Here is a 26,295-nt window from a genome sequence, read left to right on the forward strand (position 1 = left end):
CCCCCCTTTGCAAATCCACTTATCCCTGTTTTTAAAAAGTGGGGCTTAGATACTGATAGGCCTAATCTGGGGGAGGTGAATGGGAGTGATGGAAAGCATAGAACTCACATGATTTTACCTCTATGCAAAGGGGAGGAGGAAGTATCAATGTGGGAAAGCCCATCACAATTGGATGAAATGGAGCAGAGAAACAGCATACAGCAAAGTGCTTTTTCTTTTTAGTTTTTCCTTGATTTTTAATTGTGTGCTTAGCATTTGAACTGGCAAATGAAAATAATAATAAAAAATCAATTACATTTATAAAAATACAAGATGTTTTCCCTAGTGGCAATTTAATTGCAGAATTAGAAGTCGCACAGCTTTGATTAATGCAAACACAGCTTTGGGCATTAAAATTAAGAATATATGGGGAGAAGGATAGGAGATCAGACTAAAGATATAGGTTTGATCCTGTTTGTAAAGTATCAAGAATTAATCTTAAGCAGAAACCATGAAATCAAATTTTGGATTGGTTGAATTTGAAATACTAACAAATAAATAAATACCAGTTTTACCAGTGTGAAAAAAGTAGGCATAAATAAATTCATGGTGGTCTTTGTGAGTATGAATTATTGGGTGGTGCTGTAATAGAGGAGGGTCTGGGAGAGGCTGAGGTGTCTGGGTTGTTTTTTCCCCCATCTTTTACTAAATGGCCTTTGGTAGTTTGAGTTCCCCTGTTTTATTGTTTGTGGTTTTCCTGTCTCTTTCCACATATTAATATGCCACTGTTTTCTCTGTGTGACTGCTTGTAATAATGTGTCTCTTTCTGCTTCTAATTTTTCTCTTTTGCTTTATTGTAAGAGAAATAAGTTACAATATTACCATTCCCCTGCTTCTATATACTATGTAACTAATATGGGAAAGCTGAAAGACTTATACTTGCACTGGGGGAAGTTGGAGAGCTGAGAAAGATTTAAAATATCTCCAGTTCTGTCTTTGACATGTTTCTAACTTTTTGTTAAGTTCCATTAAACTTTTTTTTTTTTTCTTTTTGGATTCAGCTTAGTCTGGATGTTATTTAAGGTTTTAGCCTTTTCACATACCAAGCAACTTCCACTTTTTTCTTAATTGCATAAAGTTCATAAACCTCTCTGCTAATGTTAGCAGTATCATTTTCCATTCATTTTGATAAAATAATACAAACAAAATGAATTATACCATATGTAACCCAAGCTGTTATGAATTTTTGTGGTTCCTCCTCCTTGTGGTCCATGCTGTCTCTGCCCTGAGAAAGTTCTGTTTCTATGAAATGACAGTTTGAAAACCATGCAATAAAATTGTCAGAAGTGCCCACGTGGTGCTGAACAGACCTAAAGATGCCTGAGCTCGCCAAACTTTTTTTTTTTTTTTTTCCAAACAAAGGTCTGGATATTGGGTCCACTGGGAAATGCCTAGAAGCATGAATCTGGCATTGAGGGTCAATTTAGGGGGTCAGTGTAGTTCAAACAAAAGGGTAAATTGTCTGAAATTGGAGGCATGTGTGTATTTAGGGCCACTGTAGCTGTGACTTCTCAACAAGGAGTAAAGCAAATGTGCTTTAGGCTGTTTGTTTCAAAAGCCTCCTTCCCTTGTGAGATCACTGCTGGGTTCTGGTTGAGTGAGGAGGCTAAACAGCTAACATTCATTTAAGTGGAGGGTGTGCACAAATTTAATAAACATGATTAGGAGTGGTGTTTTGTGCCTGATGGGCACAGTAACATGAAAACAGAAGTGGCTCCCACACAGTGGAGACAGTAGGAGTTTGGGAGTCAGACAAAACCTTATTGATAATTTGTAGAGAATTGAGCTGGACTTTGCAGGGCAAATGGGAATTGGGAATGACAGGGGTATTGGAAGCCTATCCACAGGCCCAGGGAAGGCTGAGGACAAGATGCTCAGACTAGAATGAGTGTTATGTTTTTTGGGGGTAGATGAACAGACCTATCTACAGATTGTGTGGGTATATGGAGTGGGGGGAGTGATAGGGAGAAAAAGTAGAATGAGCTAGAAACTTTGTATGGGCTTGGGGAAGACTTTAGTACCAGCCCAGGGAACTTGGCAGACTGAATGCTATGCACCTTTGCACAGAGCAACTGGCTTGAGGAAGAGTCTTTGGGCATTAGTCTCTCCATTAAAGTGAACGGATGATAATTGGCAAGAAAAAGGATCTTGACATTTTCTAGGATGAAGCTTTCTGCCTTGCTTGGAGCACTGGTTATCCCACAGCCAAGCCTGATATCTCTTGTAGGTGATTCCTAGCCTTATGCTGACAATGCAAGACCATGCTTTTTAACCAACAATAGCCAGAAACACCCCTTGCTGAAAAGCTAACACCAAAAGAACGCCAGTGTTCCAAACCCCGGGTAGTGCCCTTCTAATATTCAACTCTCCTCATTGTAGAGATGTGATCGATAGATTCTGAAACTGAATAACTTATCAGAGGAGATTTACTCATTGCTGATGTAATGTTACCCACTGACACCTTTCTAGAGAGAAAAACATCATTTTTATATTAATATAGTTTAGAATATTCATGATAGTATATGTTGTGCAAGAGAAAACCACAAAGTCCCTGTCTCATAAACATTTTGGGTAATTAGGGAAGTAAATCTAAACATTTTTTCCATATGCTTTTATTGGTGTGTTATAATTGTACATAATGGTGGGATCTGTTTATATAGTCATACATAACATATACAAATCAAAGCATTTTTGATGCTGTTATTGAAAATTGTACCAGGATTTGTTTATCTTCAATGAAGCCACAACTATCTGGACATCTTGAGAATGTGACATTCTGGTAGATAAGTCAGAAGAGTGGTGTAGATTTATTTTAATATTCTTGAATAGGACTAAATGTGCTCTGTGCATTTCAATACCTGCTGCTAGATGACAGCCTGCATCCTCACCATTGATGTCTTTTCCATGTCTGATGGACTGTGAGGGGCTTAGGCACTAGTTCTCTATTGCTGCATGATAAGTCACCTGAAATTTTTGACTGTATTGTCTCACATGATTTCTGTGGTGTGGGATTTGGAAGGGTTTGTGTGGATAGTTCTCACTTGGGGTCTCATGGGTTGTGGTAAAGATGGTGGCTAGGGCTTCTACATAAAGCCAATACGAAATTCACCAAAATGGCAGAAGTATCACTTGAATTGTAAAGTAAATGAATTAGGCTCAGAAGTGCCTTAAGGATGGGGTTCCCACTTATATTTGTTGATTAAATGACATTGTATATAAATATGCTTAATATATGCTTGCTTTTGGTCATTTTTCTCTAGGCTTTTTTTTTTTTTTTTGTACTGAGGATTGAATTTAGGGGCACTTGGCCACTGAGCTACATCCCCAGCATTATTTTGTATTTTATTTAGAGATAGGGTCTCACTGAGTTGCTTAGTGCCTCATTATTGCTGTGACTGGCTTTTGAACTCATGATCCTCCTGCCTCAGCTTCCTGAGCTGCTGGGATTACAAGGCGTGTGCCACCATGCCCAGCTTCTAAGCCTATTCTTGAATATTATTATGCTGGAATGGCAGTGATACGCTCAGGACTCAGTTTGAGTTAAGGTAGGATTATTTTTGCTGTGATTTGGTCCAACTTAGGACTTTATTCATGTACAACACTCTGCTGCTACTTGCTTGGCTTGGAACCACACCACCATCTCACCATCCCAATCGGTAAGGGAATCCTGCTACAGATGTCAGTGTCAAGGGATAAGACAGAGTATGCAGTAGTTTATCTTGTGATGTGGTTTTTTGAGTGTATCATATATGGGAGGATGTGTATAGTCAATTTTCCCTTCTGGATACTTCTGTTTTTATATTGATGTTAACTTCTTAAAATCATATATTTAAAACTAAGATTAAATGAAGATCAAAATCAGAGTTGTTCTGATAATATTTATCAATTTCTCAGTGCTACTGGGAGAAATAGCCTTGTGGTCCAACCAGTTTGGGAAAATCATATATTCAAAATTCAGTTTTTGAGGCCTGGCTGTGGGTGTGATGTCTCACTTTCCCGGGGCCAGGGACTTGAACAGAAGAAGTGGGAGGGTTGAGCTTGTGAAATTTAGGTTATCGGATTCCCATGCATACCAGTCAGTGTGCATTTATAGAGACAACCAAAGAGATAGCTGCCCAGACTCAGACAATTATAGGTGTGTCCCGTTTTATACAACAGCTGCTGCCCTAAAACCATCTTGTCAATCAACATGATCAAGGCAGTGGGGGAGGGGGAAGCTCTGCCCAAAGAAATCCATGAAAAACAATTTACTTTCTCTCTTGTCAAGCCCAGGTTTCCTTAATCAGATTTCCCTCAAGAAGAGAAGTTTGTAGACAATGTGCTTTTGCTGTTTTTTTCTCTAGAAAAACAAAAAATGATCCTTTGAAATTTCTGATTCTTATAGTGCAGGAAGTGCTCAGAAGGCATCTCATTGACTGTTACCTTGCTTGACTTTCTGCGTTTGCTTGATGGTTGATGTTGGTTCATTAACTTATGACCATGGGTAGTGAAAATGCTGCAAGTGCATTGTGCATAGGTTTAAGTTGGTGTTCATGTGTGCTGGATGGAAACTGAAAGTTGTAAGAGAGAGCATTTCTCACGGAGTGAGAGCAGAGCATGGGTGCTCTCCAATTCTGGAAGAGTCACATTCCATTGTCATGGCCTCATTAATAGACTGTGTGGAAGAAGATGCTTGTTTTACCTGTTTTGTTGGTAACTGTCAATATCTGTTTTTGCTGGTATTTAAAGTGCACTTTGAGATAGTAATGCTTTTAATTATAAGTGTTACTAACATTGTTATTTACGCAAAGCTGGTGAATTTATTTTCCAACCAAATAGTTGTGGCAAAAGCAGTTAATTAGATAAGATAATGTATAATTTTGTTCTAAAACTAATTCTAGAATCAGCAGAGCTATACAAAACTAACCTGACTTTCAGATTTGTTTTCATAATTTTATTTTGCAGGATAACAAAGCCATTGACCTTTGCCGATTGTGTTGGGGACGAACTTCCTTTAGGATGGGAAACTGTATATGATAAACAAATTGGAATTTATTATATGGACCACATAAATAGTAAGTAGAGTGCCACACTTGCCATCATTACATGTAAATGATTGTTCAGGTTGAATCTCAAAAAATGCTAAAATGTTGTTTTGTAAAGCAAAACAATCGTTACCATCTGATGCAATGTGGAATGGATTTTATAAATATAATTGAAGTTTTCATTAACTGAGTGCTCAGTGCATGAAGCAGTTAGCTATGTGTTACTTATGTCTTGCTGAGGACTGAATGTAATAAGTTTAATGCAGGGTTTTAATATTTAGTATAAGTAATAAATTTCCCAGGCAATCTGGAATCAGAAATACCTCTCATAATGGAAAGGTTTATTGCAAAGTAGAATTTAACAAGTTCCTGGAACAGCAAGTGCCCAAGTGGTTGCTTTAACACACCAAACCTTTTGATCTTCATGTGTGAAAGGAGAAAATGGTGTAAAGGTGACAGGTCTTTGATCTTGCTAGTGTCTTTTGTAGAACTATTTGGAGCAGTGGTTCTCAGCCTGGGGTGATCTTTGTCCCCTGGGGACATTTGGCAGTACCTAGAGGCATTCACAATAGTTGTGCCTAACAGAGGTGCTGCTGGCATTTAGTGGGTGGAGACCAGGAGTGCTGCTAAACATCCTATAGTGCACAGGATGGTCTCCCAACAGAGGGAATAGTGCCAAAGAAGGGAAACCTTGATACAGAGGCTCCATGTCATTCTACATCCATTCTCCACCCTCACTCTTGGCTTTCTGCTTCTTCATTAGCCTTGCTAGAACCGATCCCAACTAGGGTTCCATTTTTCACTCCCATTTTTATTCTAGCTCCCTTCAGTGTTTCTGTCATTGTCATATTACTACTGGGGACATGAAGCATGGCTTTCCCTTGCCTTGCTTTTTCTTTCAGTTTATTAAGTGTGGATCTGAAGATGCATGATGGATTTTGATATTCTTTCCCTCTCCAGTCCTGTGGTACCTCATGTTCCCTTAGTATGATTAACCTGGGCTGGTTTCTTTGGGGTCGATTCCTGAGTTTTGAATTGCCCATGATGTTTCAAGGTTGTGAGCCTTCTTGTCTCAGATATTGAATGACATTGTCAGGCAGTGGGCTTTCCAATTCCTGGCACTAAGCTTTGTACAATTGTAGCCATTATTCAAAAACTGGCCAGTGATGATTGGAAACAGAAAATAAATATTGTCCTGGCCCCACTGGCCTCCCATGCAGGTATCCAAGTGGCAGGAGAGTTTCTAGGTGGATCTGCCACCCACTGGATAGAGTGAGGTACCTGGAAGAAGAGAAGTTGAGAGGCCCCAGCTGAAGACTGTTCTTCCAGTGGCACTCAGTTGGCTTGCCACCTCATGGCTATGTGTTTGGGTGAATATGGCTATCTTGGGTGGCCCTCTCAGCTGATAGAGTAAGAGGCAGTTCCTGACAGCCAAAACCCTCTCATTCTGTGAAACTACTATGCTATGGGACTGGGCAGTATGGCTGTACCACTAGGCTTTCTCCTTCCTGGGCCTAAGTAAGTATAGATGCTCACCAAATGGTGTAGACATTTGCCTTATACAACATTTCCAGAAAGTCTGCCTGCTGCTCTTGTGACCTAGGACTTGTTCTGGCCCGTCTTTCTTTAAACTCAGCACTTATCCACCAGCGCCCCTTGTTTACCATGACATTCCTTGCCCGCTCACTCACTGAATCACAGCAGGCGTTTATAGAACACCTTTGAACTGCCCACTCTCTTTAGGCCCTGGGCACCTAAGAAAGTAAAACCCATTCTTCACCCTCAAAGATTGACACTCTAAAAGTGGCCATGAACCCTAAAAGAAAATAGCCACCAAGGACTTTCTTCCAGCCACCAGGAACATAAAGGATGACCTAGCATGTGGAGGGTAGTGAGTGAGCATGAAAGCAGCTCTGGGGTCACATCACCTCCTTCATCTGAGACCTTCAAGGAACCCAACTCTTGATGACACAGGTTTAAAACTCTTTAAAGCAAAGATCTAAGGAATCAAATATTAACATTTGAACTATGCAGGTGGGGTGAGGGACCAGAGAGGCTATGGGTTGATACCCTCAAGATTCCTGAGACCCTCCAGGGCACTGGAACACTGTGAACAATGCCATTGGCTGGCTTCAGGGTGTCATGCAGCTGAATAAACATCAGGAACATCCGGGCAATTACGAAAGTACTGATTCTGCCCCACCCCAGTCCCATTGAATCTGAACTCTGGGGCTAAAGCCAGACTCTGATTTTTGTTTTTTGTTTTTTCGCTTTGTTTTATCTTTACCCATATAAGCTTTCAAGGCCTAGAGAGGCTTTCTAAGAGCCTGGGGTGGCAGTGTAAAGGGCTGATTAGGGGTATAGGCAGGAAGGTGGATGGGGATAATGTTTTCAGGAGAACCTGCTTTGGAACATTTAGCAAGCACACTTGTGTGGGTGGGAAAACAAGAATAGCATAAAATTTGCCTTACTAACCACTTTGAGGTGAAATTCACAGATCACAAAATGAACATTTTAAAGCGAACAGTTCAATAACATTTAGTGCATTCATAATATTATGCAACTGTCATCTCTGCTAGTTCCAAAACACTTTCATTAGCCCAACGGGAAAGCTATCCTCATTAATCAGTCATTCTGTATTGCCCTCTCCCCTAGTCTCTGCTAGCTGTTTCTGCTTTCTGTCCTTGTGAATTTGTACATTCTAGACATTTCATATCTATGGAATCATCTGTATGGCTTATTGTGTCTGGCTTCTCTCACTTAGCATGATGCTTTCAAGATTTTTCTATTTTGTAGCACATGTCAGTACTTCATTCCTTTTTATGACCTAATATCTTTCCACTCTCTAAATTGAGAGAAGATCCTGGGGATATAAAGCCTAAGGCAGAACCTTTGCTGTCCAGGGTTCATAATTTACCTGTGAAGCAGAAAATATAGAAATAAGTATGTGCCAACTGGTACAGGTGGTTAGAATGGCATTGTCAATTGTGCAGAGGAGAGACACAGACCAGGAGAGCCAGAGAAGGCTTCAAAAAGAAGGCCTTTGCAATGAGTCTTGGAAGGTGGTAGGCTGCCCTGGTGAGCAGAGAGGACAGAAGCAGCATAAACACAGGCACCAATGAGCTAGTCAGGCACATCTGGTGATTTTGGAAAAGTTGTCTGTATAGAGGTTGTTTGTGAGGAAAAGGACACAAAATAGAGATGAAGCTAGAAAACGAATTTTGGGACTCATGCTGTGGATACTGGATTTTGTGCTTTAGAAGAGGTACATATGAAAGAGGGTTGCAGCAGTTAGGAAGGTAATGTGGGTAAGTGCACTGAGGATGGGCTTTGTTGGCATGAGACAAGAAGCTGAGTGACTATGGGGAAAGATTGTGAGGCCCTGATTGAAGTAAGGGGAGACAGAGAAAAGGGCATATAGTCAGTCATTATTGTATTCAGCAGTAGGAATCACCACTTCTTGATAATCCTTAGAGTATTCTGGGGGGGTGGGGAGAGAAGAGCACGAGTTCTTTGAGGATGATACTCAGCTTGGATTCCCAGGTTGGCTAAGTAGATAGATCCAGATACTGCTCATCGAGAGAGGGAAGCAGTGCATGGTGTGAGTTGTTTAATTTGGTTTTGCTTCTGGTAGTGAAAGGGCAGTGTGTGAGAACAAGTTGTGCTTCAGATGACTGGCTCAGAATTACTATGGGTCTGACAAGAAGGAGATGCATTTAGGAGGCAGCTGGGAATAAAAAAAATTGGAGCTCAAGATAGGAGTTGGAGCCAGAGGTAGATGTGGGCCCTTTCAAGAGCCTGCAGAGTGGGAAATGTGGGGAATTGTGCGTGGGAGGGGAATGAGAAAAGGAAAAGAATAGCAAGTCAAGCAGGGGACAGTAGTGTTTTTACACATCCCATGTGAAGACTGTTCTTCTCACTGACTTCTTCACATCTCATGGTGAAGAAGTCAGTGAGAAGAACATTGTAATTATCCATTATACAAATATCCATTAACAGTTTTGAACTCATTTGGGTGCATCTCCTTGGGCACTTATTTAAAGTATGGTCTTTATTGATGAAAGGATCGTCTTGCTTTCCTCCTCCACTGAACTATTTCATATCTGTAGAGTTTTCTTTTTGTCTGAACTTTGGAAATATAAGTAGAAGATGTTCCAAACTTCAGAAAGGTTCATGATGTGAAACCTTTCACAATGTTCATCCTGATAATTAGTTAATTTTCATATTGACTAGTAGCATAATGCATGACTGTTGGTCAACCTACAGATGTTACCCTCAAGACACTCATTTCCTTATCATCTTCCTTTTAGAGCTTACCCAGATTGAGGATCCAAGAGAGCAGTGGAGGCGAGAGCAGGAACGGATGTTGAAGGAGTATTTAATTGTAGCCCAGGAGGCTCTCAATGCCAAGAAAGAAATATACCAGATCAAGCAACAGCGGTTCGAGCTGGCCCAGGAGGAATACCAGCAGCTGCACAAACTGTGTGAGGACGACAGCCGCTCGTATGCTAGCTGTGAGTTGACTTGTTCCCTTCACTGAATGCATGTGACTTTAAAAGCCATCTCCCTGCTAAGTTATCTGCAAACAACCAACTTTACTCGGGCAAGATGGCTTTGTAAAGGCTCCAATCTCATACTATTAGCTAATGGATATTTACCAAATACTCACTTTGTGCTCAGATGTTAAAATATGGTGGTGATTAAGAAAGGAAAGGTCCCTCTCCTCATGAAGCTACATTCATGTGGGAAAAGTGAAAAATAAATGAGCTAACAAAATTTCAGGTCATGCTATGAGACAATCTCCTGTCTCATGATTGTCAGTTTTGAAGACACTTCACTCAGAGACAGTGCACTTAATAGCTGTCTTACTATGTGCCTTGAGGGAATGGAGGCAACTCAGGTATAATGATATGGTGCTTCCAAGTCATATTTCTCCTGGTCTTCAGATATTGGTTCAAATATTGCAACTTAATATTGCTTGTCTGGAGTGACCTCTTGGGGAATGATTCCCTTATTCCTGGGTGGGAAGATTTGGGAGTCTGCAGGCATGCTCAGCTCCTGTCTGTCTGTGGAGGCCTTTCCTGGGATTTAATCTTTATTGGGCAGTACACTGAAGGAGAAGGAACCCAGTGTAACCCAAAGAATAAGAGAAATCTGACCCCCAAGTAAATGGCTGTATCTACTGTTCATGCTTTTTTCCCCCTTTTTTGGTGGTGCTGGGGATTGAACCCAGGGCCTTGTGTACAAAAGGCAAGCACTCTACCAACTGAGCTATATCCCCAGCTGGACCCTACTGTTCTTCAGAGGAATGCTTCCTTAGTTTCAGAGGGTACCAGAGATGAGCTCCCATTCATTAGTGCTTAGTGGGTGCTCAGGGATGGAAGGAACCAGGTCTGGTCTCAGAAGCCAAATCCTTTTTTTTTTTTTTAACTGATGGTAACTGCTCAAGCTAATCCCTTCCCAACAGAATTGTCACACTCAATAGTCCATGGCTACCATGTCTTGGGGGCCATGGATCTTGGAGAGAATATATGAAGTTAGTACCACTAAGTTTTATTTTATCAAAACCTAAGTCTAGTGACACACAGGAGTATGTATGTGTGACATTATTGTCATGTTATCAGGTATTTGGCTCTGGTGACCAAGCTTTGAATATAAAAGATGTGATCATAGCTATATTCTGTGTTGCAAGACAGAGTGGAATAAACGCCAAGGGGCCACATGTCTTGTGCTCTTTTTATTGCACTACTGTCAAAGGTGAAAGAAGCATAGAAAACTGTGGACAGTGGCGAGGTTTTGCCTCTGTAATAGGAATGTAAGATGTCTTTCTTACCATGTGCCTTGAGGGAATGGAGGCAACTCAGGTATAATGATGTGTTGCTTCAAAGTCACCTTATCTTCTGGTCTTCAGATATTGGTTCATGAAAGTTTTTTATTGATTCTTTTTAGTTATATATGACAATAGAATCCATTTTTATATAGTTACACAAGCATTTTCTATAATATATCTCATTCTAATTAGGACCCCAGTACATGCAAGTTTTTTTTTTTTTTTTAAAGTTTCCATGAAAAGGTGATAGGTCAGCTCAGTGCAGAATTTTATGGACTGGTTTCTTCTCTCCATAGTTTTCATGTAATGCCTTTCTCTGATTATCATATTGGGGTAATGCTAGCTTCATAGAATAAATTGAGAAGTTTTCTCTCCAATTTACTGTAAGAATTTTTATGGGATTAATATTAATGCTTTCTCAACTGTTTGATAGAATGTATCAGAAAAGCCACAAAGGCTTGGAGTTTTTTGTGGTAATGTTTTTAACTATAGAGTCCAATACCTTTGATAGATATAGGGTTGTTTTTTAAAATTTTTTCCTCTTGAATCAGTTTTGGTATTTGTATGTTCCAAAGGTTTTGTTCTTTTTATCTAATCTTAAACTCAGCAAACTTTTCTATAAAGAGTCAGTAGTGACTATTTTATACTTTGTGGGCTACTGGATCTTAGTCCCCACTACTTAATACTTTTGTTATTGGGCAAAAGCACTCAGAGACAATATGTAAATGAATGTGTCTGGCTGTGTTCCAATTAAAGTATAAATACAGGTAATAAGCCAGATTTGGCCCATAGGGAGTTTGTCAAACTATGATGTGAGCTGTCAAGTCTGTATTGTTTGTAGTCTCCCCTTGTTATCCTTTGACTCTCTGTAGGATACAAGGTGTGAATCCTCTTTCATGCCTGATATTAATAATGCCTGTCTTCTTTTCCTTTATTATAAGTGTAACTAAACTTTTGTCAATTTTATTTATCTTTACAATGAACTGGCTTTTGGTTTTCATTCCCCCACTGCCTCTTTCTTTTTTTCTATTGATTTTCATTATTTTTTATTTCCTTCTTTCTACTTAGTTTATCTTTAATTTGTTCTTCCCTTTCTGGCTTCCTAAAGTGGAAACTTAGATCACTGAATTTAGACCTTAGTCTTTCACATAGCCTTTAAAGGTGCAAATTCTTGAAGCTCTCTTTAATTCATCCCATACATTACTATATTTTAAAATTTTTATTCCTTTCAAAATATGTTTTCATTTCTATGTGATTTAGATTTTGACCCATGGGTTCTTTAAAAGTAAGTTGTTGGGGGCTGGAGTTGTGGTTCAGTGTTAGAACACCTGCCTCGTATGTGTGAGGCACTGGGTTTAAAAAATAAATACATAAAAATAAAAGTTCATCCACAACTAAAAATATATATGTATATGTATATTTTAAAAAGTAAGTTGTTGGGAATTTTAAAAGATAACATGTTGTTATTGATTTCTAATCTAATTCCATTGTGGTCAGAGACTAACCAAGCTAAAATTTCAATCTTTTGAAATCTATTGAGATGACTTTTATGGCCCACCATGTGGTATCTCTTGGTGATCTCAAGAACAGATGCCCTTAGACTTGATGCCTCAACATCACACCTAGCTGAAACATTGACTTATAACTGGTTCTGAGATCATGTAGTTCATACAGCTTTCAGAAAGCTACTTGGCAGAAGCAAGGTTAAACCAAACAAAATTGCCATTTTTTTGCTAAATAAATTGAATATTGGCAGTTTCTTATGATTCAACCTAATAGTGTGTTTCTTTCCCATATCCCTTAGGCACTTTATCTGTTACGTTTTGGGTTTGGTTAGGTCCCCAAAGAGGCCCTCAAATCAATCTTTCAAAAAGTGGAACAGAAGAAGTACATATCAGAAAAACTTGGTAGGAAGTTTCTTTCTCGTGATTAAAAAGAAGAATTGAGTTAAGAGAAGGTGGTGTGTGTTATGTACTAGCTACAATCAGTGCAGCCAGAATTTCAGCTTCAAGGAGTGTGGGCACTCTGGACTGTACACCTTTGAAGAGGTAGATATAGGGGAACCTTAGAGCAGCCACTCTGAAGGTGGAGATGGGGAAACCCAATGCAGTGTTGAGCCTGTGGAGTAAGGTTATTCAGTACTTAGAGTCCTATGGATCTGGGATATTCAGCAAGATTGGCTTTTGTATTTCCATCGCCTTTTTATGCTCTTGATGTTTGGGCAAATAAGGAATTATACTTAATTGCATTCCTTCTTGTACCCCACAGAATTTTATTAATGCTCAGTAAAAATACTCAAGACGCTATCTTTCTCAAGACGCTGTCTTTGAAGTGGTGTCTGCTTCTTCAGTAGAGGAAACTGACAGTTCTGTAGTGTTGAGAATTGAATATACCCATCAGTTTCCATTGGCTGACCTGTGAAGTCTTGGTTTAGACAGAGTCCCTTCTCCATGTGAATAGGTTGCCTTGGAGGCCAGAATTAGGCCTGTCTGTTTTCATGAAAGGGCTAGAGATGCCAGTGGAGCTTCCTGGGGCCTCTTAGCTCACCAGGGAAAAAGTCAACTATGAATGGAATCTAGGAGTTAATCCAAGTGGTTTATCAAATTGCTCTGTCCCTAGGGCTCCTACTAGGCTCTTTTAGTCTGTTGTTTAACCTGAACAACTGATTACAATGAGGAAAACCCTGATAGTCATGACTCAAATGAATTCTTTCTGGCCACAGGATAAAGTTCAGTACAGTGATCCTGTTGGTTTGAATTGCTGATTTAACAGATGGCTTGCACAGCCATGTCAGAGGTAATGGGCCCACGTTGGTAGCTGCTGTGGCTGTACCACAGCACATCTGGCTCCAGTTGGCTACTTGGATCTTACAGCCTCTCCATCTCTTTCACTGCCAGTTGATCACCTGAAGCAGGGAGGTGACTCCTTGCTCTGGTACTGGGAACTATATATCACCTGGATTTACTTTGTTACTTCTTCATTGATAATAACTTGAAGTAGAAGAAAATAATATTCAATAAGGTAGTGTTTCATATGCTTTGTTATGTTTTCCACATTGTAGCCTTTGCTATCATCTTGGGAAACTGAATCAATCGACTAAATTACTTCTTCAAGGTTATATACCCAGTAAATGATAGAATTTGAATTTGAACCCAGATCTATTTTTTTTCATGGCTGTCAGTTCTCTGTACTATTTCCCAGACAAACAAGGCAGCTCAGAAGAGCTGATTGCATTTTTAGAATGCTTAACTTCTCTTTCAAGTTATCTGAAAATAAAGGCTGGTTATAAATGGACAGGTTGTATGGCAATTATACAACAATAAAGGGGCAAGAGGAAAGCAGAGCACTTTCTACTTCTTGACTTTCTCATGGCCCATGTAGGATCACTCAGCTATTTCCTCACTTTTTGACAGGTATTTATTAAGTACCCACTGTTGGTATACACTAAATGCTAGGAACACACTTTATTCCTAATGACTGATCACAGGGGAGAATGAGGCAATAATGATAAACAGCCATTTTTAATGTTGGAGCAGAAGGGTGTGGGGAGGAGTGGAGGAGAGGAAGTGCATCTCACTTATACCCTTCAAAAATTTTCTCCTGAGCTATTGAAATCACCAGAAAAAAACTCCATTCATTGGAGAGGAAAGATTTTGTGTCAATGTTGAGCCATCTGGTATCTAAGAATATCCAAGCCTTGACCTTTTTTGCTCCTGACCAAAACAAATTCAGATGCTTTGCTGGATTAGCTGGAGCACAATCTCCAGGAACCAAGATCCCAACTCTATTTCTATGGGCCTCTGAGCTCACTGCCTGGTGCTCAGTCCTATTTTCTGCTTTGTAGAATACTGGGATGAGACTGGTTCACAATGGGCTCATTCTCTCAGTGGCACACCTGATAATTTTTCTACAGCTTTATTTTTTTTTTAACTTTTTTTATTGTTGGTTGTTCAAAACATTACATAGTTCTTGATATATCATCTTTCACACTTTGCTTCAAGTGGGTTATGAACTCCCCCATTTTTAGCCCATATACAGATTGCAGAATCACATCAATTACACATCCATTNTCCATTTCCATGCAATTTCCCTTTTCTCTCCCTTTCCATCCCACCTCTCATCTCTGTTTAATGTTAATCTTCTTCTCATGCTCTTCGTCCCTACTCTGTTCTTAGTTACTCTCCTTATATCAAAGAAGACATTTGGCATTTGTTTTTTAGGGATTGGCTAGCTTCACTTAGCATAATCTGCTCTAGCACCATCCATTTCCCTGCAAATTCTATGATTTTGTCATTTTTTAATGCAGAGTAATACTCCATTGTGTATAAATGCCACATTTTTTTAATCCATTCGTCTATTGAAGGGCATCTGGGTTGGTTCCACAGTCTTGGCCAAGGACCTGAACAGACACTTCTTAGAAGAGGACATACAATCAATCAACAAGTACATGAAAAAATGCTCACCATCTCTAGCAGTCAGAGAAATGCAAATCAAAACCACCCTAAGATACCATCTCACTCCAGTAAGATTGGCAGCCATTATGAAGTCAAACAACAACAAGTGCTGGCGAGGATGTGGGGAAAAGGGTACACTTGTACATTGCTGGTGGGACTGCAAACTGGTGCGGCCAATTTGGAAAGCAGTATGGAGATTTCTTGGAAAGCTGGGAATGGAGCCACCATTTGACCCAGCTATTCCCCTTCTTGGTCTATTCCCTAAAGACCTAAAAAGAGCATGCTACAGGGACACTGCTACATCGATGTTCATAGCAGCTCAATTTACAGCTTTATTTTGTAGATTTCTCTTCTCCATTTTTCTTTGCAACATGTTCACCTCTCTGCCTTCTTTTTAAATGAGGAATGCATTCATTATCTCAGAAGCCTTTTCTAGTGTTACTCCTTCATTCTTGAGAAACCTCTGGCATCTACCCAGATATGCCATTTATCTGGCATTCAGATAAATGATGTGATGATTTTCAGGATCTTCTGGAAGAAATTCTTATTTATATATTTTTTTGTGGTGCTGGGGATTGAATCCAGGGCCTTGTGCATGTGAGGCAAGCCTTCTACCAACTGTGCTGTAACCCCAGCCTTGGAAAAAATTCTTGCATGAGTAGAATTATAATCTGAGCTACAGGTTTGCAGACTATGTTAGTTCTGCTGGCTGAATCCTGTCCAATGCAGGTGTTGCAAATAACGTCTTCTTGGAACACAGCCATGCCCATTCACTCACTTGTTGTCTATGGCAGCGAAAAAAGCAGAATTGAAAATTCAACACAGACTGTATGGCCCACAGCAAAATGTACTGATTTTCTGTCCCTTTGCAGAACCAGTGGTTCTCAACCTTGGCTGCAAGTTCAAATTTCCTGGAGGGCTTTTAAAAACTACTAGGGCCTGGGCCCTATGCTGCCCCTAGATTTATTTAATTGGCCTTTGATGGGGGAGGCAATATTTTGCATGTTTCTTTAAAGCTCCCCAGGTGGTTCCTGAGTCAAGATCTACTGGTTTAGATTGACTGTGTATGTCCCTTCTAGCAGCAGGAATGCGACTTTGTTATCCTGACTGCCAGGAGCAATACACTGAAAGTATCTTTAGGTGCCTGGGAAAGAGTCAGCCTTATCTCCAGTGAGAAGGTGCTGACTCACCCTGGATTCTTGGGTCAGGTGGTGGTGAGGCTTGACCTTATCAGCCATCAGTCCTGCCAACATTCTTTCCGAGGCTCCAAGCCCATCCCACAAAAACTATCTTCCCTTGCTCCTAGCTAAAGGATTTCTCATCTGCTGTCTGAGTTAGGATAAAGGCTACAGTCAATCTGTTCGGACTTTTGTTTTCCTTCACATGAGCATGTTGGAGCAGGCAGGAGAAAAATGGATCATGCAGCATTTTCCCCACATATTAGTCTGCAAGCCTCAATCTTGGAGGCAGTAGTAGAGTACATGTGTTTACTGAGAGATAATCCCCCAGGAGTTCTAGACACAAATTCTTTTATGAATGATGGCATAGTATAGATCAAGTCATTACAAATTTAGTCTTTTAATCTACAAAATGGGGAAGCATAATCATCATCTTCCTTTCATGAAGATTTTTGAAAATAGGTGAAATAATTGTGAAAGGGCCTCTAAAATAGCAAGGTATAATAATTTAAATTGCTGTGGTCCAGCTAAACTATAACCTTATTATTATATCATCTGAAGCAATATTTTATGCCGGAGCTGACTCCTTAAGCTATTTAATAGCTCTGCATATTCAACTCTCTAGAGAAAAGAAAGTTCCAAGGTGGCAGTCTGGTCTTTATCATAAACTTTGAGATTAGAGACATGTTTACCAGAGGAAGAACTTTTTATAAATGTTGTAGAGTGCATGCTGTTAAAAAGGGGGTCTGGAATCCTAAAACTCTAAAAATGGTTCTGTTAGACCTATGGGAGGATCTAAGAAACTGAGGCTTTTATTTATAAATTGAACTATACTATTTCAAAGTTATGCCAGTGTTCACAACTATTCTTAGTATTTGGAGATAAAAGTTATTCATGGTCTTAGGTACTTGAGTTGCCTTATTCCCTTGTTTCAGACCTGGGATTTCATAATTGTAGAGACCATAGGTAAAGTTATATGAATGGTATAAGTAAAATCTGTCATTTGGGATGATTTTAGCTGTAAGTAATGGAAAACTAACTTTCATGGGCCTGGACAACATGGAAATTCATTATCACATAATAGTCCTTTGGGGGCTGGGTGGAGTTTTTCCATTGTTGTATCTGATGGCTCCATGTGTTCTTGGTTTATCAAATTTGATGTCTAGGACTGAGTATGCACCAAGTCTCCTAGAGGAGAGGTAGCTACTTGTCAACATTGGAGTTCTATTAATTAGGAAGGAGAAATGGGAGGAAGGCTGCTGCATTGATGTCCAACAGTACTAACCACATGCTCCTTTATGTATTTCAAGTCTCCACTGATTTTCCCTATGAAATTGCAGGCAGAAGAAGTTTGGTGGTAATGATTTCCAGTCATTGTTACTGATGTTAAACATTGAAGTTAACTTTGCTGAAATCCCGTGGTGGGGTTACTTTCTACTCTTAATGTGGTAAATCCCAGGCGATAACCATTGGAATTGTCTTCCTATTAAGTTGACCAGTTGTACACACATGTAAAGGAGGAGGCAGCCATCTGTAGCCTCATTTGTATATTGCTTCCCTCCAGGGTAGAGGGCCTTTAAGCTCAGGTCTGGGAGATTTAAGTCCCAGGACTTCATTGTGAAGGTTTTCTATAAACAATTTTTTGTCTCTTGAGGGCACATTGTTTGAGTTATTGCTTTCATTACTGATCTTAAATGAAACCCATAAGTCCGGCAATATTTAAGTCATAGGATTTGGAAATAGCCGTTCTCATCTAACAATTTTTTTTCAGTGCTGGGGTTTGAATCCAGGGCTTCACACATGCTAGGCAAGTGCTGTACCACTGAATTACATCCCCTGCCCATGAAATTTGTTTTAAAAATATTTTATTTTGTATCCTTGAGAGATCACAATTTTAAGTATAAGAACATTTGAGATAAAACTGGCAAACATTTAGCTCCTCTAGATATTTATTTCCAGTAGAACCAGATTGAAGTTCTGACCAAATGGGGCTTGAATAGAAGATTTTCCATAGAACCATTTTTAAAATGGGAGATCTGAACTGCTCAAATTAACTTTGGATATTGTTCTAATTGAAGTTTTAAATAATCCTGCTGTGTAAGCTACTTAATGGTTTTGAGCTATCCTTTCCAATATAAAGCCAGAAAAGGATTTTTTTCTCTTGCCACATTCTTTGTTGGTATGTTATAGTTGTACATAATCATGGAATTTGTTGTTACATATTCATACATGTACACACTATGACAATATAATTTGACCAATATCATTCCCCAGCACTCCCCCTCTCCTTCCCTACCTTCTAGTCCCTTTCCTCTACTGATCTCCCTTTGATTTTCATGAGATTCCCCACCATTCCACCTTTTCTTTCCCTTTTCTTTTCTAGTTTCCACATATGAGAGAAGATATACAACCCTGATCTGAGTTTGGCTTGTTTCACTTAACATAATGGTCTCAAGTTCCATTCATTTTCCTACAAATGACCTAATTTCATTTTTCTTTAGGGCTGAATAAAACTCCATTGTGTATATATATATATGCCACATTTTCTTTATCCATTCATTCTCTGATGGAACCTAGGCTGATTACATAGTTTGACTATTGTGAGTTGTGCTGTTGTAAACATAGGTATGCTTGTATCACTGTAGTATGATGACCTTAATTCTTTAGGCTAATACTATGGAGTGGTATAGCTGGGTCATATGACAGTTCCATGCCTAGTCTTTTAGGAACCTCCATACTGATTTCTGTAGTGATTTTACTAATTTACAATCCCACCAACAATGTAAAAGTGTTCCTTTTTTCCCCACATTCTCTCCAGTGTTTATTAGTATTTGTATTCTTGATGACTGCTATTCTCACTGGTGTGAGATGAAATTTTAATGTAGTTTTGATATGCATTTCCCAATTGCTAATAGTGTTGAATATTTTTCATATATTTCTTGGTCATTTGTATTTTTTCTTTGGAGAATTGTCTGTTTAATTAATTTTCCCATGCATTAGTTGAGTTATTTGACTTTTTGGTGTTATATTTTTAGAGTTCTTTATATAGTCTAGATATTAATCCTCTGTTGGAAGAGTAGCTAGCAAAGCTTTTGTCCCATTTTGTAGGTTCTCTTCACATTACTAATTGTTTTCTTTGCTATGCAGAGCTTTTAAATTTGATGCCATCCCGTTTATTAATTCTTGTCATTAAGGAAAGGATTTTGAACTAAGTTATAGTTCTAGGCACCTAAGTTAACTGTGTGACAGTCAACCTTTGGTACTCAAACCAAAAAAGTAAAAGAAGGGGTTATGGCCCTGCTGATGGATTTTCTGAGCAGGTGATATTAAGGACAGTAACCAGGAGGCTGATAATACTAGTGTGGAATGACTCACAGATGAAGACAGATGAGCTGAGGAAGAGAATAGAAGTCAAATTGCCATAATACAAAAGCCTGTAGTTTCAGACACCAAAATAAAGGAGCCAGAAACATCAAGAAAAAGCTATGCAGAGAGATGGAAGGAGTGGTAGAAATGAGAAACAGCCACTGGCTGCTCTGGCCACTGGAGTACTAGAAAAGAAGTGCAGTTCTCTGTGCCGACAGAAATTGGCAGAGAGCACTTAGCCTGTAAACAGCTTTGTGGAGCTTATTCACCCTGAGTATTGGCTATTCATACTAATGACACTGTGTCTGTAAAAAGCATTTAAATCATGTGCACTGCACTGTTTAAGAAAGCATTGAGTGATGTGATATATTTAAGCTAAATATCCATCAATGACAAGCAACTAGAATAAAACCATGAGTGCCTCATTTAAGTTTCTGGGAACAAAAAACTTGAGGGTACAACTTTCCTCAACTTTGCCAGACTAGTGTAGTACTAGTAGTGGCATAGTACAAATCTGCCTTTTTTATTTTATAAATTTTTAATGTGTCAAAAATTGAAGAAAATGAATACAAAATCAAAATGCAACCACAGAAAATAATCATAGTTAACCTTTTGCTTCTATCCTTCAGTGACTTCCATATATGTATATTGGAAAAGACAGGAACAAGGGGTTCATACTGCTTATACCTGCACATAGGACAGCTTTCCATGCCATAATCACCTCTTGTTTCCTCTTGTGTATGTATGTTTTTTAACCCTAGTAGATTTGTAGTAGAAATAAATAGGGTTTGATTTTCCTGCAGCCATATATTTTCCTATATGGGATCATGAAGAAAATCTTGATGAAAAAAATCAAACCTCAGGATTTGAGGTTGTGCAATGTTAATTCTTTAGGAAACAGTGCCCACTTAAATCAGATATTTAGAATTAATTATTTAATATGGTAAATCAGAAGTTCCTTGTGTTTATTTATTTTAAGGATCTATTGTAAAATAAAATATTTTTCTTCTATTTAGCCTTCTCAGGATATTCAACAAATACAAAGTATGACCCACACCAAATTAAAGCCGAAATAGCAAGTCGTCGGGATAGGGTGAGTAAAACTAGTATTTTTACAACTAGATTCACCATACACATTCTTCTCTTTTAAAATTTTGGTGTTTATTTTGATATATTCATAAATGCATATAACATAGTTTTCTCCATTTTAATCCCTAGTATTATCCCCTTCCCTTCCATCCTCCCTCCATTCACCCCCTTCCTCTACAGTATTGGTCTTCCTTTTATTTATTTAATTGGTGCATTATTATATATAAAATTGGAATTTATTGTGATATATTCATGCATGCACATAGCATAATTTGGTCAACTATATTCCCCACTTCTTCCCCTTCACCTCCTTTCCTCTCTCATCTTTTATCCCCTGCTGCTTCTCTACTTTTCTCCCTTCTATTTCTATGAGATCCCCTTGATTTTATTCCTTTTTAATCTCCAGCTTCCACTATGAAAGAAAACATTCAACCTTTGACTTTCTGGGTCTGTCTTCTTTCTTTCTTTCTTTCTTTTGGTCTTGTCTTATTTCACTTAGCATGATGTTCTCCAGTTCTATCCATTTTCATTCTTCTTCTGAGTAGAGCTCCATTGTGTACATATACCACATTTTTTTTATCCATTCATCTGTTGATGAGACTTGTTCTACTACATGCTTTTTATGTAAAATTATTAATCATGGTTCATTTTGTGGTTATCAGTGTATCTAACATGTTTTAGTAAGATTTTTAATTTCTTGGTTTATTATTGTTTTTTTTGTTTGTTTGTTTTGTTTTACTTTCCACTTTTTCCAATAAAAGGAAAAAAGTTTCATTTTGAAGCCTTAGCTCACTTGACAAAAGATAGCCTGTATCCCTGTGTATTTCATGGGGCTGGACTCACCAGCTTTGGGGAAGACATGGTAACATCAGGGCCTAGTCTCATAAGGCTACTTCTCTGGACTACAGAGGTGCCAACTTTGTCCCTTAGCAGCCTCAGCAACTAATGTTCTCCACTGGGTGACTAGTCCTAGAGGGATGGATTCTACCACAGTGTTTGACCAGAAGGGTTCAGATGCTCCTTCCCTGGTGATGCCTGGATGCTTCAAGTGTCACCTCATTTTATCCCATCAGACCTTTGTCTTGGCTGTCTACGAAGGATGACTTTTTTTTTTTTTTGTAACAGGGATTTAGCACCCAGGGGTGCTGAACCACTGAGCCACATCCCCAGCCCTTTTTAATATTTTATTTACAGTCAGGGTCTCATTGAGTTGCTAAGTGCCTCGCTAATCTGCTGAGACTGGCTTTGAACTCACGATCCTCCTGCCTCAACCTCCTGAGTTGCTGGGATTACAGGCATGTGCCACCATGCCTGGCTGAAGGGGGTCACTTTTGTTGCATGTGTGAAAAAGCACAGGGGACACATTGAGGCCTCTCCTTCTCCTGGTCTGTCATTCTCTGAACCAGGGTATATCTTTTAGGTAGTGGATCTCAAATTTTAGCATAGTTAAGAAAAATACCTGAGAGCTTTGTGAAAGTACAGAATTCCAGGTTAACTCCTGGGATTTATGTAGTCCTAGAGCCGGTCCAGAATCTGTTTAGAAAAGCCTAGCAGGCAGTTGAGTTTCAGGTAGTAGAGACCCACCTTTTAGAAACAAAAGTTTCCTAGGTCTAGTAAGTAGAAGGAAGGATAATGAAGTATTACAAGTTTGCTAATTGTAACATAGAAATTGTTACCTCAAAAAAGAAATAGTTATACAGGTTTCCCACGTGGGTAGGGAACTGTCAGCAACTGGGGATTTTGGTGTCTAAGCAAGGCGGTTCTTCCAGAGTGGTGGTGGTTTTATCTGTGCAAATGGAAGTTCATGGAGGGAATAGATGATCCTTGAAATTGCAAGCGAATTAGAAACTTAAATGACAGTGCAAATAACAACTATAGAAACTGTTTTTCACAGCTTGTTTTTGAAAATGGAATTTGTCTTTAGCTTTCCAGATTAAAACGAGAGCTGACCCAGATGAAGCAAGAACTACAGTACAAAGAAAAGGGCGTGGAGACCCTGCAAGAGTGAGTTGCCTGCATGTGTAGATGAGAGCATTTGCCTGTGATTTCCTGTTGTCTTGACTAATTGGGCTCCTGGACACATGTACCCAAAGTTTCATGACCTTTGCTTTTATGCCTTTATTTATGCTTGTTCTTTCCCAATATTATACATCAGAGTCTCTCTGTCTCTTAAAGATTTTTTAATCCTTTAAATGGGAACACTGAGAAAAGAAGACCTGTATTTGTATGTATTATTTGTATGTTCATAGCTCTCCTTTCCAAGGCACACATGACCATTTGCATTTGAATTTGGGTTTTTTAAATTTTATTCTTTTAAAATTTTTATTCTAAAATTTAAATTAATTAAAGTAAAAAATTTAGAATTTAGTTTCTCATTCTCAGTAGCCATGTCTGAAGTGCTCAGTAGTCACATGTGGTTAGTGCACATTTTTTTCCACCATGACACTAGTGTGACATTTTGGACCAGATAACACACTTTGTGAGTGTCATTCTGTTACTGTAGGATGTTGAACAGCATCCCTGGCTTTTACCTGATAGCTGCCAGTAGCATCCAACCCCTCATTATGACAATTGAAAAGGGCTGCAGATATTCCTAAGTGCCCCGAGTTGAAAACCTCAGGGCTAGTTGATACTCATCGGGTAGCATAGGCAATAGATTTCCATCATCACAGAACTAGCCCTCAGACAGTCTACAAGTCTCCCTGTTCACATCTTTACAATTTTAACTTTATCCCTACCAAGAGTTTCAAGGTGAATTTCTTACCATCAGTGAGCTATATTAAATCAGCAAATTTAATGAACAAACATTGTTGTTTTACAAATGGCTATTATGATGGTCTGAAAGGATTAATTTTGTTAAGAGAGTATTATTGGCTTGTTGACTAAGAGTGCTCTCTTGACTCAGAGCCTGGCTTCACTGGCTAAAATTGGACATGTGCTTCACACTTTCTGAGCCTACTTTTCTTATTTGTAAATGGTGATTAACTTAGGTTGCTATATTAAAATACTATTGACTGCATGGCTTGAACAATGGATATTTTTTCACAGTTCTGGAGACTGAAAGTCCAAGACTTCATTCCTAGTACAGGCCTCATTGCTGACTTTCAGGTGGTCACTTTTTTGCAGTGTCTTCACATGGCTCAGAGAAAGAGCTCTGGATCTCTCTTCCTTTTTCTGCAAGGACACTAATGCCATCATTGGGATCCTACCCTCGTTACCTCATCTAAGCCTAATTACTTTCCACTGGCCCCACTTCAAATACTTTCATATTGGGGGTGAGGCTTCAAAATAAGAATCTAGTGTGGGGGATCATAAACACAGAATACATAATAGTGATCACTGTGCTAAATTGTTCAGAGGGTGGTGCCAGGGTCTTGTACCTAGTCAGCCTTCATCAAAGGCAGGAACCCACATGGCTACTATAGTGATGAGGACAAACAATGTGCCATGCTTTGCACTGTGGAGACAGGCTCAATAACAGTGTACCAAATATGACTGCAGTATCTGTCTTTATAGGGAGGTAATAAATGAATGTGAACGACATATGTAATTATCTCTACCTTATTCAAAGGGGAAGACTGGATATAGCAAACCCTGTTGTTTAACATTATGTCAAGATTGACCTCCTTAATTAGTCTGGATTGGGTTGGTTCAGGATTCATTTGTGTCTGTTTTTTCATTAAGGCCATCTAGGCACCTGGGGAGATACAAAGAAAGGGGAGTTGCTAGAGGGGCTCGGGCTCGACTTTCTTATCCCTGTCCCTCAGGGCTGTTAAAAGATGATGGTTTGTTCAGAAACACTGCCATGCCCCCTGCAGGTGGGTTTTAATAAGCCTATTAACATGAGTGTGATCTGAATTCTTTTAAAGTCATTGTCCACTTTTTGCTTTCTCTGTTGTTACTCTGATGTGCTGTTACACTTGTGTTTGCATGCTTTTTCCTGTGTTTTAGATCTACTATTTGAGGTTCTTTTAATTAGCCCTAGTTAGTAGTACAGCCCCCACTCCACACCCCCCAAAAAGTTCAGTTTTAAGCAAATGAAGCTTCTTTTCCAGTACTGGTACAGTCTACTGGTTTCGTTGGTTATTTTGTCCACTTGCTACAGTGTTTCCCAGTGCACTGTGATTTTACCCCTGACAGTCCAGTCAGGCTCCAGAAACTCCAGCACCTCCTAGGATGCTTTTCTGTGTGTGGTATCTGTGTCATCCTGTGTCACTTCTGCTAAACAGATTGACAAAGAATAAGTGCAAGCAAGTAATTTGATCTGATAGGTCTTCAAGTTGCCCAAACTGTCTAATTGAATTGGAGGGTGATTTCCTACTTTCATTGGGCCCCACAGTAGGTTTCTCTCATTACCCTACAATGTCTATAGGTAATATGTCATTTTAACACTAGTCATTGTGTGTGCTGGAGGTTGTAATTTTCATTCTCACTTGCAGAAGCTCTGAGGAAGGTGACTGGGGTTCAGGCACAGTCTGAGGCTACACAGTATCCATGAGGCTCATGGGAGATCCAAGCTTTGTGCTTTTCCATGCTGGCTGTGACTTCTGTATGGGATCACCTGGGCTCAGTGCCTGCTCCTTTGCCTAGGCTCCATCACTCTGGACAGCTCCATTTCCTTATTGAAGACAAAGGCTATCTGACAATATCAGTTTAAAACTGAATACTCGAGAAAATGAAATGTGCCAAGAGAAAGGCAGTTCCCCTCACTAGAAAGTAAATCCACCTCTTGTAGTCATCAAGGATAGGAAAAGGCAACTTCTTTTTCTCCAGATGTATGGGGTAGGGGAGCAGGAGTGGGCACAGAGAGATTTAACTTGATCCCCACAGCTAACATGGAGTATGAGTTGTGCTCCTGGAAGAGAGAAGAGCAATGTTTGTATTTTCTTTCTGCTTTCATTAGCAAGATCCCACACTTGGGAACAGCAGTTATAAACTTGCCCTTTGCCAAGGGGAGGCTGCTCATGCCTGCCAGAGCTCAAGGGAACACTCGCCCTCCCCTGGGGAGGCTGAGGAGTGGCAGTAAAGGCTCTGGACCTGGCCTTGGTCCTGAGGGGCCCACCCCCTGCCATGTGTTCTGCCAATAGGCCAGGCAGCTTTCCCCAGAGGAGCTGCAGAGCAAGGCCTTGCTTAATCGGCATGTTGCCTCTGCTCATTTGAAGATGCATTGTCACTGCATATTTACTTGATTCTGTGACACAACCTCTCAGGAAGAAGAGAACACACGGACATTTATATCACTCTTAAAACTCTTTGTAAGTGAAAGATAATCTGGTAGCCTTTCTATGAGTTCCATAGGCTTTGAGATGAAAACA

General features: G+C 39.5%; 1 protein-coding gene across 1 annotated transcript in view; it reads left to right on the forward strand.

The window, feature by feature from the left end:
• Positions 1 to 26,295, forward strand: part of LOC107144122 (protein WWC3-like) — a 117,809-nt gene that overhangs the window by 36,628 nt on the left and 54,886 nt on the right. Inside the window, exons 2-5 of the mRNA XM_015487957.1 lie at positions 4,984 to 5,093; positions 9,374 to 9,577; positions 20,908 to 20,984; positions 22,905 to 22,984. Coding sequence (XP_015343443.1) covers positions 5,078 to 5,093; positions 9,374 to 9,577; positions 20,908 to 20,984; positions 22,905 to 22,984 — 377 coding nt within the window. The 5' untranslated portion in view covers positions 4,984 to 5,077. The remainder of the gene's footprint in view (positions 1 to 4,983; positions 5,094 to 9,373; positions 9,578 to 20,907; positions 20,985 to 22,904; positions 22,985 to 26,295) is intronic.

The sequence above is a fragment of the Marmota marmota genome, unplaced genomic scaffold, assembly GCF_001458135.2.
Source record: "Marmota marmota marmota unplaced genomic scaffold, marMar, whole genome shotgun sequence".
Classification (NCBI taxonomy): domain Eukaryota; kingdom Metazoa; phylum Chordata; class Mammalia; order Rodentia; family Sciuridae; genus Marmota; species Marmota marmota.